This window comes from Stegostoma tigrinum, chromosome 45 (genome assembly GCF_030684315.1).
Source record: "Stegostoma tigrinum isolate sSteTig4 chromosome 45, sSteTig4.hap1, whole genome shotgun sequence".
Classification (NCBI taxonomy): domain Eukaryota; kingdom Metazoa; phylum Chordata; class Chondrichthyes; order Orectolobiformes; family Stegostomatidae; genus Stegostoma; species Stegostoma tigrinum.
Window position 1 is genome coordinate 3,644,913 of NC_081398.1, and position 18,366 is coordinate 3,663,278.

Consider the following 18,366-nt stretch of genomic DNA (forward strand, 5'->3'; position numbering starts at 1 on the left):
TATCTTTAATACATTCAATGAACTCCCTCTCGAGGCTACCCTTGCAAATTTGATTAATCTAATTTATATGAATATTAAAATCACCCATGATTATTCTCGCACTTTTCTTACAATCCCTCAGTATTTTCTGGTGAATACTGTACCTCACTGTGGAACTACTATTTACGAATCTATAGATTATTTCCATCAGGGCACCGTCCCTTGCTATTTTTTTCCACCTAGACGAATCCAAGTCTTGATCTCTAATGTTCATATTATTTCTAATTACAGCAATGATCTCTTTTTTTCACTAACAAAGCTACACCATCTCCTTTTCCTTTCTGCCTGTCCTTCTGACACACAGTATTCTTGGATCGTCCCAAACCTGCAACTAAGTCTCAGTAATTGCCATTGAATCATACTGATTCGCTTCTATTTTCATTGTTGATTCATTAATTTTATTTTAAATGCTTTGTGCATTCAGATACGAAGAATTTAAGATTTTTTCTGATCAAATGTCCCTATTCTTCGCGAATGCCTTGATGCCACGTGACATATTGCCCATTGTCCCTTTTTATTTTCTGGTAACAATAAGCCTCATTACTAACCTGCATTCTGACCTTCTTCTCGAACGTTGATTTTCCATGCCACTTGAACGTCCCTCCCCAGTATTTAGTTCAATGCCATATCTACAGCCCTAATTATGTGATTGACCAGGACTCTGCTTCTTGATACCATTTAAGGAACAGCCTAGTTCTAATGTTGACATTGTTACAGCTTGTAATGAGTTAACCCAGAGTAAGTAGTTTATATTGATCTTATTAACTCATTGAATCATCTTAAAGTCTTCAGTTTAATCACCCTTTAATTTATAGAAGGGAATACAAGTTTAGTATATGAAATCTGTTCTGCTATGCTTAACCTTTTTAGTCACATGAAGTCATCAGTCCTGTCTCCAATGATTTTTTTCCCCCCCCCAGTTAATTATCCTATCAGATTACATTTAGATTTGCTGTTTGTTTGCCCCAATTCACTTTTGAACTCATCACTATCAGCTTGGATTAGAATAATTTCACCTCCACATCAACAGGGTTTCTGTTAGTTTAAGTAGACAGCAGTTGAGTACACAGCATAAGCTAGCATTTTAGCTTTAGTATTAGTAGGAACAGTATTATGAAAAATATTATTTCAGATAAACTTGAGCAGATGTAAAGGATTCCCCAACTTATTTTACTCCAATTTTGTAAAATTTCTTTTTAATTCTTTATGCTATTTGGGTATCAGACAAGATCAACACCTGTTGTCTACCCCTGCTTTCCCTTAAGATGATGGCGAGTCATTTTCTTTAATTGCTGCAGTTCAGAGGGTCAAACAGATCAGTAACATTACCAGCATGCTACCGTTTCCTCCAAAAAGAAACTTGCATCCTTTGCCCTGACCAATATTTATCCCTGAACAAACATCACTCAAAATGGACTAACTGGCCATTCACTTCTTGAAATGTTGTACAATCTTGCCTGTACAATAACAGTCACTTTATCGCAAGTGTGTTTGCTGACACTTTGGGACTTCCCAAGGGTGCAAAAAAAATGTGATGTAACGTCAAAGCTTCACCAAACTGAAGGAAATAAGATAGGCCTAAAGAAAAATTCTGTAGAAGAGGAAGAAAGGTTTGCATTGGATAGCATCTCTCACTACCTTGAAGCCACAACTCTAACAATAGAAACACTGTAATGAAGATGGATGCAGGGGAGCAAAGATATTTATTGGGATAACATTGAGAATAATGTCTGCTGTCTAAGCTTGATAGATGGCCTTCATGGGTGAGATACAAAATGAATATTTTGCATCAGTATTAACTGTGGAGAATGAATGAAAGCTAGGGAAACAAACAGTGATGTCGTGAACACAGTCCACATCACAGAAGAAGTGGTGATGGAGGTCTTAAAACATAGCAAGGTAGATACGACCCTGTGACCTGATCAAGTATATCTCAGGACATTGTGGAAAGCTAGGAAATAAATTGTGAGACCCTTAGCAAAGAAAGTTGTATCATCATCAACAGCCACTAGTGAGGTGCTGGAAGAGTGGAGGGTGGCTAATCCTGTGCCTTTATTTAAGGAAGGCTGCAAGGCAAAGCCAGGGAACTAATAAATCAGTGGATCTGACATCAGTGATGGCTAAGTTGTTGAGGGGGTTACAAATTTCGAGAGACAAGGACTGATTAGGGTTGGACAGCACAGCTTTGTGCATGGGAAATTGTGTCACACAAAATTGGTTGAATTTTTTTGAAGAGGTGAAGGCAGAGCAATAGAACGTCTACACAGACTTTAGCAAGGCTTGTGACAAAGTTCCACATGGTAGACTGGTCGGTAAGGTTATGTCACATTGCATCCAGGGAGAGCTAGCCAAATGGATACAAAATTGGTTTGTCAGTAGGACCAGGGCAGGCCATACACAGTTATGGGGAGGGCCCTGGAGAATGATGTCAAACAGAGAGACCAAGGGGTTTAGGCACATAGTTCCTCAAAAGCAGCATCACAGGTAAACAGGGTGGTGAAGAAAACATTTGGCACACTTGGCTTTCATCGGTCAGAACACTGATAACAGAGTTGGGATATCATATTGCAGCTATACAGGACGTTAGTGAGGATACTTTTGGAGTACTGCATACAGTTCTGGTCACCCTGCTATAGGAAGGATATTATTAAATTGGAAACAGTGCAGGAAAGATTTACAAGGATGTTACCGGGATTTGAGTTAGAAGGCTTCGAGTCATAAGGAGAGCTGGATAGGCTGCGACTTTTTCCCCCTGGAGTACAGGAGGATGAGGGATGACCTTCGAGAGGTTTATAAAATCATGAGGAACATAGATAAGGTGAATAGCAAAAGTTCTTTTCTCTATGGTAGAACACAGCTTTCAGGTGAGGGGGGAGGAAGATTTAGAAGGAACCTAAGGGGCAATATTTTCAAACAGAGGGCAGTACGTATATGGAATAAACTGCCAGAGGAACTGATAGATATGGTACAGTCACAATGTTTGAAAGACATTGGACAGGTATTTGAATAAGTTTAGAGTAATATGGGCCAAACACAAGCAAATGGAACTAGTTCAGTTTGGGAAACCTGGTGGGCATGAACGAGTTGGACTGAAAGGTCTGTATCCGTGCTGTACGACTATATCTGAAAGTGGTGATATTTTGAATTGAGAAACTAACTAATGTGCATCAAATGGTGTAGGTCAAATTCTTAAGTAGTGACTAAAAAATACGTCATTGGCTGTAAAGCCTTTGAAATCTCTCGGTTTGTGAAAAATTCTAGAAAAATGCAAAACTAATTTAATCCAGAATTTTACAATGTAATCAGAACATCGGTTACTTTTAGAAATATAGGTTATTTAACTGCTGTTTCTTGGATTTAAAGAATTAAAACTGATCTGCCATGATGATTTTTGGCTGAAAAAGACTAGGCATATTTAATGATTCATTATTTAATTTGTACATACAAACATTTCACATTGACTGCTTTCTACAGACAAGCTGTGGCATTTTCAACAGAGCCACATAAACAAAACAATGCAAAAATACTGTTATTCCTACTCACAAAACAAACCATCCCAGACTGCAGTTCCCCATTCACAAGTATGGTTTATGCAGGCCAACAGATAATGCCCCAAAGTTATCACTCAAGTGAATCTAGAGCATAATCATAGCCATTATACATGGAGTGATATTTAGCATCCAAGATCTGAAATTCAAGGATTCTTTGGCTTAGGTAAATGCTCAAGTCACCATTTTACATTAGTGCAAATGGGCACAGGATCATACTAATGTTGAAAAAAATCTTTTCAAATGAGGCTGTCACATGTGCCATTATCTGTGCAAGTCCAGATTGCAGATGCCAGCTCATGTAGTGCAGATCATTGATGTCATCCACAGGACCACCATCTTTAAACAGCAGTCTTTAGCCCTTTCCAACAATGCACTTCCCTTTAACCGACCCCTCCCCTTTCATTCTTTTTCTTTCCAAATGTGCTGCAGCCATTGACATTGGGACACCAAGCAGCATCACGTTTCTGGTACCCATTTACTTCTGGAAAAAATGGGTATTGCTGAATGGCACTGCCCAAAACAGAGCGTTTTCTTGTCTAATGTTCATACATGGGCATTTTACAGGCCAAAAAATCAAGTAGTCAATTTGGCTGCTTAACCTGGTCTGTGAGAAGCCATACTGATTGTAGGCAACACCTTAATCCAATGAGTGGTATGTTTTCCAAATGCTTAGCAGATGTACACAGATACAAAATGAAACTCCAACATTCCTAGATCATGCTTGTTGTATTAGATGTTGAGTGGACAATGGTCACACACTGAATTTAAAATCTTCAAAGACATGCACCCCTTGGGGACTCAACTGTTATCGGATTTATCGGATGTCTGCATCTCAGTCCCTGTAAAGATAATGTCACAACTGGCCTTGTCTAAGTCCTAAGAAATTGAGCAAATCAGAGCTATGTACAAAAGGCCACAACAACTTGCAAATTGGTCCATGGAATTTTAAGAAGAATAACTGCAACTTAAAAGACTCATTATAAAAGCTGTGCAAGACAATGCTATGCAGGATTATTTGCCACACTGCACCTTAATAACTCTATTGTCCAAATTGGTCATTTTACTTGATAAATTGATAATTTCCATTTGCTAAAGGAAAGTGAATTTGTTTTGTTGTTTCCCACTGAAAGTCCAGCTGTTTAAGGGGTAAAGCCATAATTTCCCTATAACTGTATTGAAGTTGGTGGTGATGGGGCAGGGAGCACTGAAGAATACAGAGATGAGGGACGGAGTTTTCACCCATGTTTCAACATAGTTTAAACTCTTCACTGAGAAACAATTCTTGTCTAGCAGGTTATACACTAAGAGGGATCTTGTTTTAGTTGTGGCCATTGACAAAAAATAAATTATTCCACTTACTCCATGTAAGTACTTGGAACGAAAATACCTTTTGGTCCCCCTCTGCTTATCTGATCCATTGGGTGCTGTGACAAAAAAGACTACCATAATTGAGAAAAAAAAATCTTCTCCACTTCCCTGAGACAATCAAATAAGCTCCATTAATAAAGTAGTTATTCAAGATGTATCACTCAAAATTCGAAATTATTGAAAGGATTTTCTCTTTCAAAAGCTTATTTTTAAAAGAAAGCCAGTTTACCTCCTGTCTCAAAACACTATTTTGGAGACCTTGTTAAGGATCTGTTTTAAAAAAAAGTCATATTTCATCAAAACTATTACCTTAAGAGGTAATATCTGCAGTGCTATGTGGAAAAAGGGCAGGAGAGAACAGAGACACAATGGAACGAGTGCCCCACTTATATGCTGTATTTTATGAATACTTTGAAATGGGAAATATCAGGTAAAAAAGGAACACTGTGCCTTATAGATCTGAGACCTCCTTTCCCTCCCACTCCCAACTTATTTTCGTCTCTGTGAATAAGCCCAACGTATTGATGAGAAAGAATACCAGTCAACACTGCTGACTTCCACCCATTGACGACAGGAGCTACCACTGATTGCAAAGATCTAAGAACTGGTTCTAAAACATAATGCAAAATCTAAGTAACAGTTACCACAAGTAATATAGTAAAAGATTTGCATATCTGTGTACTTACCAACTCCTCCCCAATTTCTAATAGAAACTCTGGGTTACTCACATCTGCTCTCCACTGGTCATACCACATCACTACTAGCAGGAGAGTGTTGTTACAGAGAAACAAGTTTTAATGAACAGTTTTTAAATATGGAAATAGTTTATAATAGGAAAGAAGTCCAATTTTACAAATGTATCCTGATTTAATTATTCTTCCAGCCTTCAAGTTCGCTGAAAACACTTGAGTGCAATGTCACAGAATAGATTAGTACTTGTAGATTTTGTTGAATGCAGTAGAAACACATTTTTCTTAAAGACTGACGTTGAGGAACACACACACACACACACACACACACACACACACACACACACACACACACACACACACATACTCCTCAGTTAAAGTATTTTTGCTGCCAAGACATCAAGGCAGCTATGAAATTGAGAAAAAAAAAATTCAATTCAACTTGACAAGTAACAATTGAGAAAATTGTTAAGTCACAACGCAAACATTTGAGCAACATCTGTGTGTTTAATTATTTGCCTCATTTCAAACATCTTAAGAAACACAAAGTAGTGGAAGGTTGAATAATCATCTGTAACCATTGCTACTGAGGCTCACTTCAGACGGCCAGATCTTCCTTACAAAATAGTATGAATCCAAAGATGGGGATTGCTCACAATTTAATTTTCACCCCCCCACCCCCCCCCCCCCCCCTTCATTTTTGGAAAACGTCCAATACTCCAGTCTTTCAACGTTATTGGAATTATTTTGTTTTAAGTTAGTTCTTACTACACTCCTTCATGTTAAGTCAGTTGTGCCCTTTCATACTTTTTTTGCAGCGCTTTCTGGCTGCAAACACATGTGGGACCTCTGAAATTCTCACTCCTAACCTGACAATCAGTGACTTTAATTGTCTGCAATGGCATTAAGAGTGGTAACAACAGACAAGAGTGACCTTTCTGGACAGCTGGAAGTTAGACAACTTTTACTGTTTTTATAAACATCTATATATAATTTATATAATTATATAAAAATATAAAATTAGCAATGACCATAAATTTATTTTCTTCATATACTGTGTCATCCCTACTCAGTGGTTCTCTAGACCAGTGATTGTAAATAATATATATATTTTTAAATCCCTTCGAGTTACACCACATTAACTGGATTAACCCAGTACTATCTGATAACGAATGGGTGCTATACAGTGTTGCTATACAGTGTTAAACAGCAAGTGAATAAAATCTGAGCACACAGAGGCAAAGGCAATCAAGACACCTCAATATCTTCCTTTATTAAAAAAAAACTCATCCTCTCCACATCTTTTTTCTCTTAAAAGGCTTTGGTATGAAATGGGTGAAATGAGCCAATACTTGATGTTAGAGTCCTGCAGGTTCGACCTGCCAACCAGCCACACAGTCTCCAGCAGAATGGCTGCTGGAGAGTCAACCAACAAAAGGATAGCTCAAACAAAATGCCAAGACTTTGAATGTTCACCAGCACTATCCACTTCCTAGCTTTCCGTCCAAGTAGAAGCAGCTACAATGGTTTAATAAAAGCAGTTAGCTAGTGACAGAAGAAAATTACAGAGTGGGGGGGGGGGGGGGGGGGGGGGGGGGAGTTGTCGAACTTAACCGCTTGTCAGATGCATTCCTGCCCTCAGACTGGGAGACTTTAGAAGTTCAGTGGTTCTAAGCTTAGAAACCCACAGCAGCAACAACAGTGACTGGACTGGTGCAGTACAAGTTGCTGAAGCAACACGCAGCAGCTAATATTCTAAAAGCAGCAAAAGTAAAATCAAATAAAGCTATGGGTCTTCCAGATATCTGGAGTCCAACACATTGCACACAATCATCTTCAGGTTTGCATGGCAGTGACTGTTTCGTCTCGACTCAACACACAGATCAACTTGCTCATGAGTTACCAAGAAATTCCACATATCCTGATCATTTCAAACCAAACAATAAGCATTGTACCTTCCTCTACATTACATTCAACCTACAATAAACAGGAGCCCGCCTTTTTCTTACTGAATGAAATTTCCAGCTGCAAGCACCTTCCACATGAAAATAAGACCATTTCCAGGAGCTTCTACTGCAGTTTTTGGTCAGCTATGTTCCAAATATAACAGCACTAGGAATTTCCTGGTCCTCAGTTAAATAATCATGACATACAAAGTAAGAAAAAATGGCTGCACTTACGTACAAATCTGGCAGTGGTTCACTCTCCCCATTTAGCTTGCCTTCAATTGTTCCCAATGCCAGCTCCGAACCACCAGATGCAAACACCTATGTTTATAATACTGTAAAATATTAAACCATCTCCCTAGCTTGTAAGTGGCAACACCATATTCAGCCCAAACAGTAGGCAGTTTCATGACAGGCATTATGCTGAGTTGGCGGCTATTAAGGAAGGGATCCCACAAGCTTTGCAGGCCACAAGAGATCCTGATTCAGAAAGAAAGAGAAAGTCATGTCTACGAGGCTCCTCTCAGTTGAGTTGGAGATGAGCGAAGTTGGTTCCAGAACAGACCGTTTGATATATTATTCCAATAAGGAAATTATGGTGGGCTGAATGTAATATTATATGGGAATTCAACTGCATTGGGAGGAAACTACAGAAGAATCGCAACATATGCCATGAACACATTTGCATCCTAAACAGCAAATGTCTGCCTACATGATGGTTAGCACTGCAGTGACCTTGTAGTCTGCTAGGACAAAGAGTCCAACATGCAAGATAACCCAAATGATGTGAAAATCTTTGTTTAAACAATCCAGGAACCAGCTTCATAAAGTAGAATCAGATAAAACAACAGCAAGCCATGAAGCCAATCACTGTTTTGAAGCTGGTGGAAGTCACTATTTGTGGGTCATTATATTCTGCATATACCATCAATGTAGCCAGAAGTTCCCAGCTCACTGTAGAAACATGCCTGACTTTGAAGAGTCGCAGGAGCAGACTCCACACCCCTCTCTCTACTTCCACTAGTAAAGCTCACTAGCTGTCACAGTAATGATTGGCCCCATCTGTAGCTCTTTTCATTATATCTGGTCATTATGTATGCAGAACCTTGTCCCGTTCTGTCAAGTCATACTTAAAATGGTTGACTGTGATCAACTTTGTCTTATCACAGGCTCCAGCCGTATTGGTGTATATATACACACACACACACACACACACACACACACACACACACACACACACACTCACATGCGCAGAGCAAGAATAGCTTCATCAACTCTCTTATAACCTCACAACAACTTAATTTTTCTACAGCGATTCATACAGTGGTATGTACAGCGGGCAGGCACTAGGTCTGAACCCAAATAGCGAAGAGTCAGGTTAGCTCCAACCATGAATTGTGCAGTTCCGGGCCAAGTGGCAGGCAGGAGCGAATTCTGTTCCCTTACTCATTGACCGTCCTTGAATGGTATCTTTCACTAATTAACTATACAATCACTATAAAATACTGATTAGGAATGCTATTATACAGTGTCCTCTCACAAAGTGCTTTATGTAGCCCATCTCTTAGAATAAAGGTGATTGTCTCTTTTGTTCACATTCCAGGTGGGTGAGCCACAGAGGCAAATGGCGAAGTGAAACCAATCTCGGCAGCGGATGGTGAAGTTGCAACATAAGGCCCTGATGGAGGCACAGTCTGTGGAGGGCTGCTATTCACACATTCCAGGCTGAAACAAACACAATAAAAAAAAGTAGAGGTGTTGTTAGGATTGGTTCACTGGCACTGTTGGAGGAAGGACCTAAACACACTTCCTCTGGCTTTCCTCCCAAATTTCCCTTTCCTTCTCCCAATTAAAGGATTGATATCTTTTGTATTTAACTTTTGTAGTGGGTATCTTTTGCAATAAATTTCCAAGGGTCTTCACAGAAACATTATCAAACTAAATTTGACCCTGAGCCACATCTGGACACATGCTAGCAGATAACCAAAGACTTGGTTAAAGGATTTGAGAGTTTGATCTGTAAGGTGGAGAGGGGAGGAAGCCAGGTTGAAGCAAGTAATTCCAGTGCTTAGGCAGAGCTAACTGCAGGGATCACCATCAATGGCAAGTAGCTATTTAACAGTCAGGGGCAAAAGACCAAAATTGAAGCACTGAGATCTCAGAGGGTTGAAGGTGATTACAGGGACAGCCACCACCTCCATTTTTATGGCAATTTTATATCCAGAATGGGCACCAATACCTCCCTGGTTCCTTACCCCAATTCCTCACCCAAGTTTTCTGGTAATAAGAAACAAGAGCTGTGGTCAATTTTCACCTGCTCCAGCACTGAAGCAATTGTAGTTCAGTCAAACCCACAAGTTTTAGGAGAGTGGGACAACAGACTAGCTTCATTATGGATGACTTAAGCCAACATCTGGCTTAGGAGCCAGTCAATTAGGGGAAGGGAACAGAGCAGGAAATAAGTCAGACAGTCTGCCCCTTCTAGTGTCCCCTATTAATAAACTTTAATGGATAGATATCAGAAAAGACCAAGATCTGTTGAGCTTGTAAGGCACTTTGCTTTTGATGTTAACATGAACTCAGATGTGCTGTGCAGGAACAACCAGTGCCTCTGGGACAAGAGAAAATAGAAAATGACATTGAATAAATGTTGCCAACTGTCAATCTTACACTCACTCAAAACATGCCACTTATTAATAGGTTCCCAATGCATCAGAGGAAGTGTCAGTAGAGGGTGTAAGATATCTATCTGGGTGAAATGCACCAGAACTTTGGGTACAGTTTATATCATTTCTACTAGAGAGAAACAACCTGTGTTCTGCATACCTGTGTGAAAGCAACGGTGTTAGCACAGGGGTCTCAGTATTCCCGATCCCGGGAACGCCACTGACAAACAATTTCTTTGGAGGAGAATCCACTTCCATGTCGCCTGTAGGAAGAAGCAAAGACTATGAACAGAGAGCACGATACAGAGAGAGAGACAGAGAAAAAGAAAGAAAGTGAGAGAGAGAGAGAGAAGAAAAGGAAAGAGAATACAGCACACACAAGTTTTTTTAAACTTCAGCAATAGTGTTAAAAAGTTAAGGCCTCAAGTTGTAATGAGTGGCAGGCACTTAAATTTAATTTCATTGGGTCCTGCACAGGTATCAGTACTATGGAACTCTGGTATTTTTTTCCTGTCACACTCTGTTACAGATGTCACTGGTTCATTGTTGCAAAATGATTCAAGTGGATAAGCCTACAGACGTAAATATACAACTTGTACCAGAGGACTGGTTAAGGTTTATGCAATGCTCAAGTAAAGGTGGCATCAGGATTTTAATACTTTGCCATGTCACCTTCATTAGGAAGATGATGATGAAGCAGTAACATCACTGGACTAATGATCCAGAGGCCCAGGTTAATGCTCTGGGGACACAGATTCAAATCCCAATACAACGGAAGGTGGAATTTAAATTCAATTAACCAAACTATGTGGAATTCTGGTCTCTATTATAATAATCATGAAACCATCGCTGACTGTTGTAAAAATGCATCTGGTCCATTAATGACCTTTCAAGGAAGGAAATCTTCTGTCCTTACCTCATCTGATCTACATGTGATTCCAGGTCCTTTACAACGTCACTGACTCTTAATCACTCACTGACATTTCTGATGTATATTTTTAATATGCTGATTAAAAGTCTTATGAAATTCATCTCCAGCACTGTTTCAAAGCCATTTCTGAACTTGTTTGAAGGAAATTTTTTATATAATCATTGCGACAGCATAGATAAGAACTGCCAGTTTCACAGAAGAGTCATTATGGACTCTTCCCCCCCACCATCTCTCTCCTCTTCTCCACCCCACCCCTGGTCCTCAAAGGTGCTGCCAGACCTAATACTTTATGGTTTTGTTACAGACAAGAACTGAATGGGAAACAGTTCTCAATAAGCAATAAATACGGCTGATAAAAAAAAAAGTTTGGACTCAAATTAGCTTTTCAAATAAAAATTTAAAAGATCAAGACTCTAGTAAATGCTGGTGTGCAGTGGGACTATTGTGTCCTTGTATGTGAATTACAGCTCCAGTACAGCAAGCAATTATGAAAGCAAAATTGTTGGCCTTTATTGCAAGAAAATTGGGAGGATAAGGGTAAGAAGGTGTACTGCTATTCTACAAACTTTGGTGAGACCATACTTGAAGTATGATGTAATTATTAATGTCCTCACCCAGGAAGGATTTATTTACCTTTGAGTGGGAGCAATGAAAACTCAAATTAAATTCATGGAATTAGAGGATTGTCCTGTAAATAGAGATTGAGGAGAATAGGTCTACATTTTCCCCAAGTTTAAAAGAAAAATGAATTAATTCCCCGAGGTTATAAAATTCTTAAGAGGACTTGTCATATTGAATGCTAGGAAGAACGTTCCTCTGTCTATAGAATTTAGGTCAAGTTCTGAAGAACAGCTACTGGAGTCCTTTGGGTTTTTTGAATTTAGGTCAAATTTTGGAGGGACTGGGAGCAGTCTCGAGATAAGGGCCGAAAGAACTGCAGATACTGGAAATCAAAAACAGAAACAAGAACAGAAGTTGCTGGAAAAGCTCAGCAAGTCTGACAGCATCTCTGGAGAGAACTCACAGATAACATCTGGGTCCAGTGACCTAACAGTGTCCGGTGTTTTGAAGGTTTTTCTAACCATGGATGCCACCTGCCTTGCTCATATTTACTGCACTTTCTTTTCCTTTCTCTTGAAATCTGCAATTTTTTTTGTTCAAAAATACCAGAGAAAAAGATTTATAGAAGAAACTATTAACAATTCAGAATTGGGTGCTAGCACACAGCACCAGTCCCATGCCATGCAGGTTGCAAGTTCTGCACTAATGTTGGAAATAAAGTCAGTCCACAGCTGAAGTAGAAAGGCAGGATCAAGTTTTGTTATCGTGAGAGATCCCTCCCGAATTGCTGACCTTTCCTTCTTGTTACAGATGCTGATGGATTTGCTATATAATTCTTGCAGCTTCCTCCCTATTTTTGCACTGGGATCACTCTTTAGGTCCTGCTTTTTTAGTAAATGCTTAGAGAATCAAAGGGGAGAAAACCCTCATGTATAGAATGGTTACAGCAGAAAAGGGGGCCATTCTGCTAGTTGTGTTTCACTGGACTGCCTCCTCCCTGCAGCCCTGCATAATCTTCCTTTTCAGGTATTCATCCACATCCCTCTCAAATGCTTCAGTGGAACAGACCTAAGTCTAACCGTATCGCCATCCCCATACTCTCAGGTAAAACATTACAGACCCCAACCCACCACGGCACGGACGTGTTTCTCTATAGATCACTTTTGCTCCTTTAATCAGTTACCTTACATCTGTGCCTTCTGGTTCTCGATCCTTCCACCAATGAGAACGGTTTCTTCTTCTCTACTCTAACCAGCCCCTATGATTTTGAACACCTCTGTTAAATCTATTCGAGCTTCTCTTCTCCAGTGTTAAACCTCCCAACCTCACCAATCTAAATGTAACGCTGAAAGTTCCTCATCTGAGAAACCATTCCTATATTAAGTTGTTTAATAAAGCAAAAATATCTACATTCAGTGTGGATGAACCCTGTTCATTTGAGGAGTGAATTATAGTAAGGACGCACCTATTCTATCCAGAAGTAGAACCTGAATTTCAACTTTTAAACTTAAAAGGTGACAGGTACCAAATGAGCTAAGCTGAAACACATGATCAACAAGTAAAAGAAAGTTGTGTGATAGTACACAACTTAAATATTGCTGAAGCTTTTCATCTCACACTTATCAGGACAAATGCAAGAATATCAAGCTTCAAACGACGACAAAAATTAAAGAAGAGGGTGCCAATTGGTTAGAAAGTTGGTGAGGTATTGCCAACAAATCAATATCCTTTTCCGTCGTGTAAATTGATGTGATCATTTGAAATTTGGCATTCTTGCGTCTATCCCCACAAGTCCAAGATGAAAAGTTTCAACAACATGGTTCGTTTAACAGCAAAAGTTTAAATTTAAAGTGTCTATTATTAAAAGTGTAATTTATACTTGCGTTTTGAAGTAGTATTATGGAAGATTCCTTACCTTTCCTCTTCAATGGCCCCAAGGCACTGGGTCGTATAGCAACACTCGGGCTGACACTTCTCCTGCTGTAAAAGCAAAGACAAGTTCAAATCTGGGCAAGCACTGTTCAATGAGCCACACTCACCCACAACGTGTTACAGACTGCTGTGAATGGCTGCACTGAACTGTCAAGGCATACTATACATTGAACCAGTGTTAATGAAAGTTCTGATCCCAGTATAAGGGTGTACACCCTCCCTATAAAAATCAATGCACCTATGCGCAGCAGACTTTGCCCAAGGAACAAGGGGCAATTCGGGAGAAGTAATGCTACAGTGCATACAACAGACACCATACAAGACAGGAAGAATGAGCTCAATGACAGTGGACAGCTTGCAGGTTAAGAACTAGGAGGTGTGATCAATCTTGCTTTGTGTACGTGTGGATCAAAAGGCATTAGAAAACATGAACAAGGAGCACTTTTTAAAGAGGCAAGGAATTTCTCAGACTGCAGGACCTTGTAACATTTGTATATAGACTCAAATCCAAAAGAACTGCGGACGCTGTTAATCAGAAACAAAAACAGAAGTTGCTGAAAAAGCTTAACAGGTCCGGCAGCACCAGTGACAAGAAATCAGAGTTAATGTTTCCAGTCTAGTCACCCTTCCTCAGGATATATATAGACTGCTGTCCTACCCAAACTCTCAAATGCCCAACCTTCCAGGGCAGGACACAGAAAATGCTCTGAAGCTTTCCCTGAAATGTAGCAGCATTGACATTAATGATTGGGAGGAACTTGCTAGCAACCAGGGTTTGAGTGAAGTATTGCTAGCAACCATTTAGGACGGTGACAACTTGTCCATCAGCTATAGCTGACTGAGTCACAGCATCGTAAGTGAGGAGGCATGGCAGCAACAGCAGAGGAAGGAAGGAAAGAAAACAAGCAAATGCTGCATTCCAGGTCCCGCTACCTTGTGGACATTCTGCCGTCCACTCCCAAAGATTAGTGAGTCGACAATCGGCCTGTCCAGTCACACAAGGATGTATGTCAGAAACTTAACACCTTCATCAATATCACTTCGAATCAAGATCCCTCTGACAACTGACCTATCACTGCCCTTCAACTTTTTCTCATGTACACTAAACTGTACTTCTAGCTTGTGCGTGATTGCCATTCCTGCTGACACAATGTTTTGTCACACTTAGATCAACATTTAAATGTGGAAATTCCCCGTATAAAAATCAAGCAACCAAATCTGCTTGCAAGCAAGTGCCTATAAATGTTACGGAAACAGGCACTCATACTAGTAGCATGAGGCCATTCAGCCCTTCCAGCCTGTTCTACAATTCAAGTAGATTATAGCTGGCCTGCATTTTAACAAAAACTGAATTAAGACACAAATCAGAAATGATCAAATCTACTCACTGGTATGTAAAACCTACATTCAGCAAGATACGAGAAAATGGCACACGTCCTTTTCTTGTAATTACTGGTGATGACAGAGAGATTGGTATTCAGAGCCCACAGTCGTAATGTTAACACATCCTCAGTACTCAGCAATTTAAAGGTACTGTCAGACTATTTGGCACAATGTATTGAAAGAGGGGCATGTCCTTGCAGGATATGATTAAAGTTGCCCACTGATCTCTGACACTCAGCATGTAATGGGATTTTGCACAGCTTGGGAGACTGAAAGACATGATGACAATACTCAAGACTGGCTGCACAAACAGTACTAATGATTGAAGAAAACTTTATTAATTCCAGGAAAATAAGCCTGCTTAGCACACAGCTTGGTGGTAAAACTATCATGGCTTAGCGCCTTAGACTCAGGAGAATTTCTGGTGATACATGCATTGTAGAAAACTTGTAGGGCCCTCATGACGGCTGAGGACGAACGAAGCAGGGGCTTTGGCTTCTCCTGCAATATCTATTCTCAATGACATTAGGAGAAAGGGTTTCAGATTTATACTTCAAACAAAGCCCACACCACCAGATTTGAAAACAGACAGGAAGCAAAACACAGTCTAAAATGAGAAAGTAGTAACTCCATGAGTTATCATTCCATGGAGCTCTAAGAGTCCATCAATTCCTCTCACCTTGCAATACGTCGAGTGGGACTTGGAGAGGAATTTGGGGTGATGCCACCTTTGGGTATCAGAATCAGCTGTGAAGATGAGAAATACTGCTGTAAAACAAGGAGGCAATCATTAGCTTAAAACAAACAGTTATCCTGCTGCACTCCTTGATTACCTTGGGCTCTTTCATTGACTGGTGTCTAATTCTTGTTTTGAAAGTGACAATTGAATCTGCCTTCGTCACATACGTCAGCAGTGCATCCAAGATTCTAACTATGCATGGTATGGTTTTCTCCTTGGTCACCACTCCTTCTTTAGCCAAACAGTTTAAATTGGTGACTTATTGTTCATGAGAATGGGCAAGAGAAAACTCTGTCCAGACTCCTTAAAGGTTCATTGTTACCATCTTTTTCCTGAAGACAGGGACTAGTTTAGTTTGGGAAACTGGGTCAGCATGGATGGGCTGGGCAAAAGGTCCTGTTTCTATGCTGTATGACTCCATGATGTAAGCGGCTATTTTGGATCACCAGGAATAGTTTAATTTGGAGTCCCCATTGCTTATAGGTGCAAGGCTACTTCTGGCCACTAGGTGGCACATATAAAGCTGCACCCAGCTGAATGAGAGATAATGGGAACTGCAGATGCTGGAGAATTCCAAGATAATAAAATGTGAGGCTGGATGAACACAGCAGGCCAAGCAGCATCTCAGGAGCACAAAAGCTGACGTTTCGGGCCTAGACCCTCACAAAAGCTGACGTTTCGGGCCTAGACCCTGTCTGCTTTCCGGAGAGACCACTCTCTCCGTGACTCCCTTGTTCGCTCCACACTGCCCTCCAACCCCACCACACCCGGCACCTTCCCCTGCAACCACAGGAAATGCTACACTTGCCCCCACACCTCCTCCCTCACCCCAATCCCAGGCCCCAAGATGACATTCCACATTAAGCAGAGTTTCACCTGCACATCTGCCAATGTGGTATACTGCATCCACTGTACCTGGTGTGGCTTCCTCTACATTGGGGGAACCAAGCGGAGGCTTGGAGACCGCTTTGCAGAACACCTCCGCTCGGTTCGCAATAAACAACTGCACCTCCCAGTCGCAAACCATTTCCACTCCCCCTCCCATTCTTTAGATGACATGTCCGTCATGGGCCTCCTGCAGTGCCACAATGATGCCACCCGAAGGTTGCAGGAACAGCAACTCATATTCCGCCTGGGAACCCTGCAGCCTAATGGTATCAATGTGGACTTCACCAGTTTCAAAATCTCCCCTTCCCCAACTGCATCCCTAAACTAGCCCAGTTCGTCCCCTCACCCCACTGCATCACACAACCAGCCCAGCTCTTCCCCTCCACCCACTGCATCCCAAAACCAGTCCAACCTGTCTCTGCCTCCCTAACCGGTTCTTCCTCTCACCCATCCCTTCCTCCCACCCCAAGCCGCACCCCCATCTACCTACTAACCTCATCCCACCTCCTTGACCTGTCCATCTTCCCTGGACTGACCTATCCCCTCCCTACCTCCCCACCTATACTCTCTCCACCTGTCTTCTTTACTCTCCATCTTCGGTCCGCCTCCCCCTCTCTCCCTATTTATTCCAGTTCCCTCTCCCCATCCCCCTCTCTGATGAAGGGTCTAGGCCCGAAACGTCAGCTTTTGTGCTCCTGAGATGCTGCTTGGCCTGCTGTGTTCATCCAGCCTCACATTTTATTATCCCAGCTGAATGAAACAACTTTCTAGACACAGAAAACAGAATAACTTCTACCAAAACTAATGACTTAAAGTGATCCAGATAAGCCCATGCAGCGATTCCCCAGGGGGCAGCATGAGGGAAGAGATAGTCAATATGGGAGGCAATAGCCTCATGGTATTACTGGTAGACCATTAATCCAGAGACCCAGATAATGTTCTGGGGACTCAGGTTCGAATCCCGCCATAGCAGATGGTGGAATTTGAATTCAATAAATATCTGGAAGTAAGAATCTAATGATGACCATGAATCCATTGTCGACTGTCGGAAGAACCCATCTAGTTCACTAATGTCCTTAGGGAAAGAAATTGCCATCCTTACCTGGTCTGGCCTACATGTGGCTCCAGACCCACAGCAATGTGGTTGACTCTTAACTGCCCTCTGGGGCAATTAGGGATGGGCAATAAATACTGGCTAGCCAGTGACCCCCTCATTTGGTGAATGATTAAAGGAATAAAAAATCCCAAATGCACCATGTGCCACATAGCTCAAATGAAGCTAAAGCCAGTTCGCAGTGAGGGAGTTCCAACATTTTTCCCTGTACCAAAATATTACGTGCTTCTTGCAACCTCAAACAACTTCTCTGATAAAAATGGCAAGGGCGCCAAACATCTTATGAAAACTGTCAGCAAGCTGCTTGTTTGTCTCTGCAACCAGGAAACAGTGCAACATTGCAAATGACGATTGCATACAAAGCACGAGTATGACAACTGTGACCTGGTGGGTAGCACTGCCTCTCACCCGAATCAGAAGGTCATAGATTAAAAACCCACTTCACAGGCTTTGAAACATAATCCACAGCAACAATGAACAAAGTGCAGAACTGAAACAGAGCTACACTTCCATGTTTCAATGAAATTTAAGCATGATTTCTAATGTTATTTTTGGAAAA

General features: G+C 41.0%; 1 protein-coding gene across 5 annotated transcripts in view; it reads right to left on the minus strand.

Annotated features, from left to right (window-relative positions):
* Window positions 1–3,453: 3,453 nt before the first annotated feature.
* LOC125448704 (P2R1A-PPP2R2A-interacting phosphatase regulator 1-like) overlaps window positions 3,454–18,366 on the minus strand; it is a 38,422-nt gene continuing 23,509 nt past the window's right edge. For 2 of the 5 annotated variants that reach the window (XM_048524170.2, XM_048524171.2), the window contains exons 7-10: window positions 15,746–15,834; window positions 13,667–13,731; window positions 10,420–10,522; window positions 3,454–9,318 (exon numbers count right to left, since the gene is read on the minus strand). In XM_048524170.2, coding sequence (XP_048380127.1) covers window positions 9,186–9,318; window positions 10,420–10,522; window positions 13,667–13,731; window positions 15,746–15,834 — 390 coding nt within the window. In that variant the 3' untranslated portion in view covers window positions 3,454–9,185. Of the gene's footprint in view, window positions 9,319–10,419; window positions 10,523–13,666; window positions 13,732–15,071; window positions 15,136–15,745; window positions 15,835–18,366 lie in introns of all 5 variants that reach the window. The other 3 variants (XM_059642723.1, XM_059642722.1, XM_059642721.1) reach the window with 3 other exon arrangements.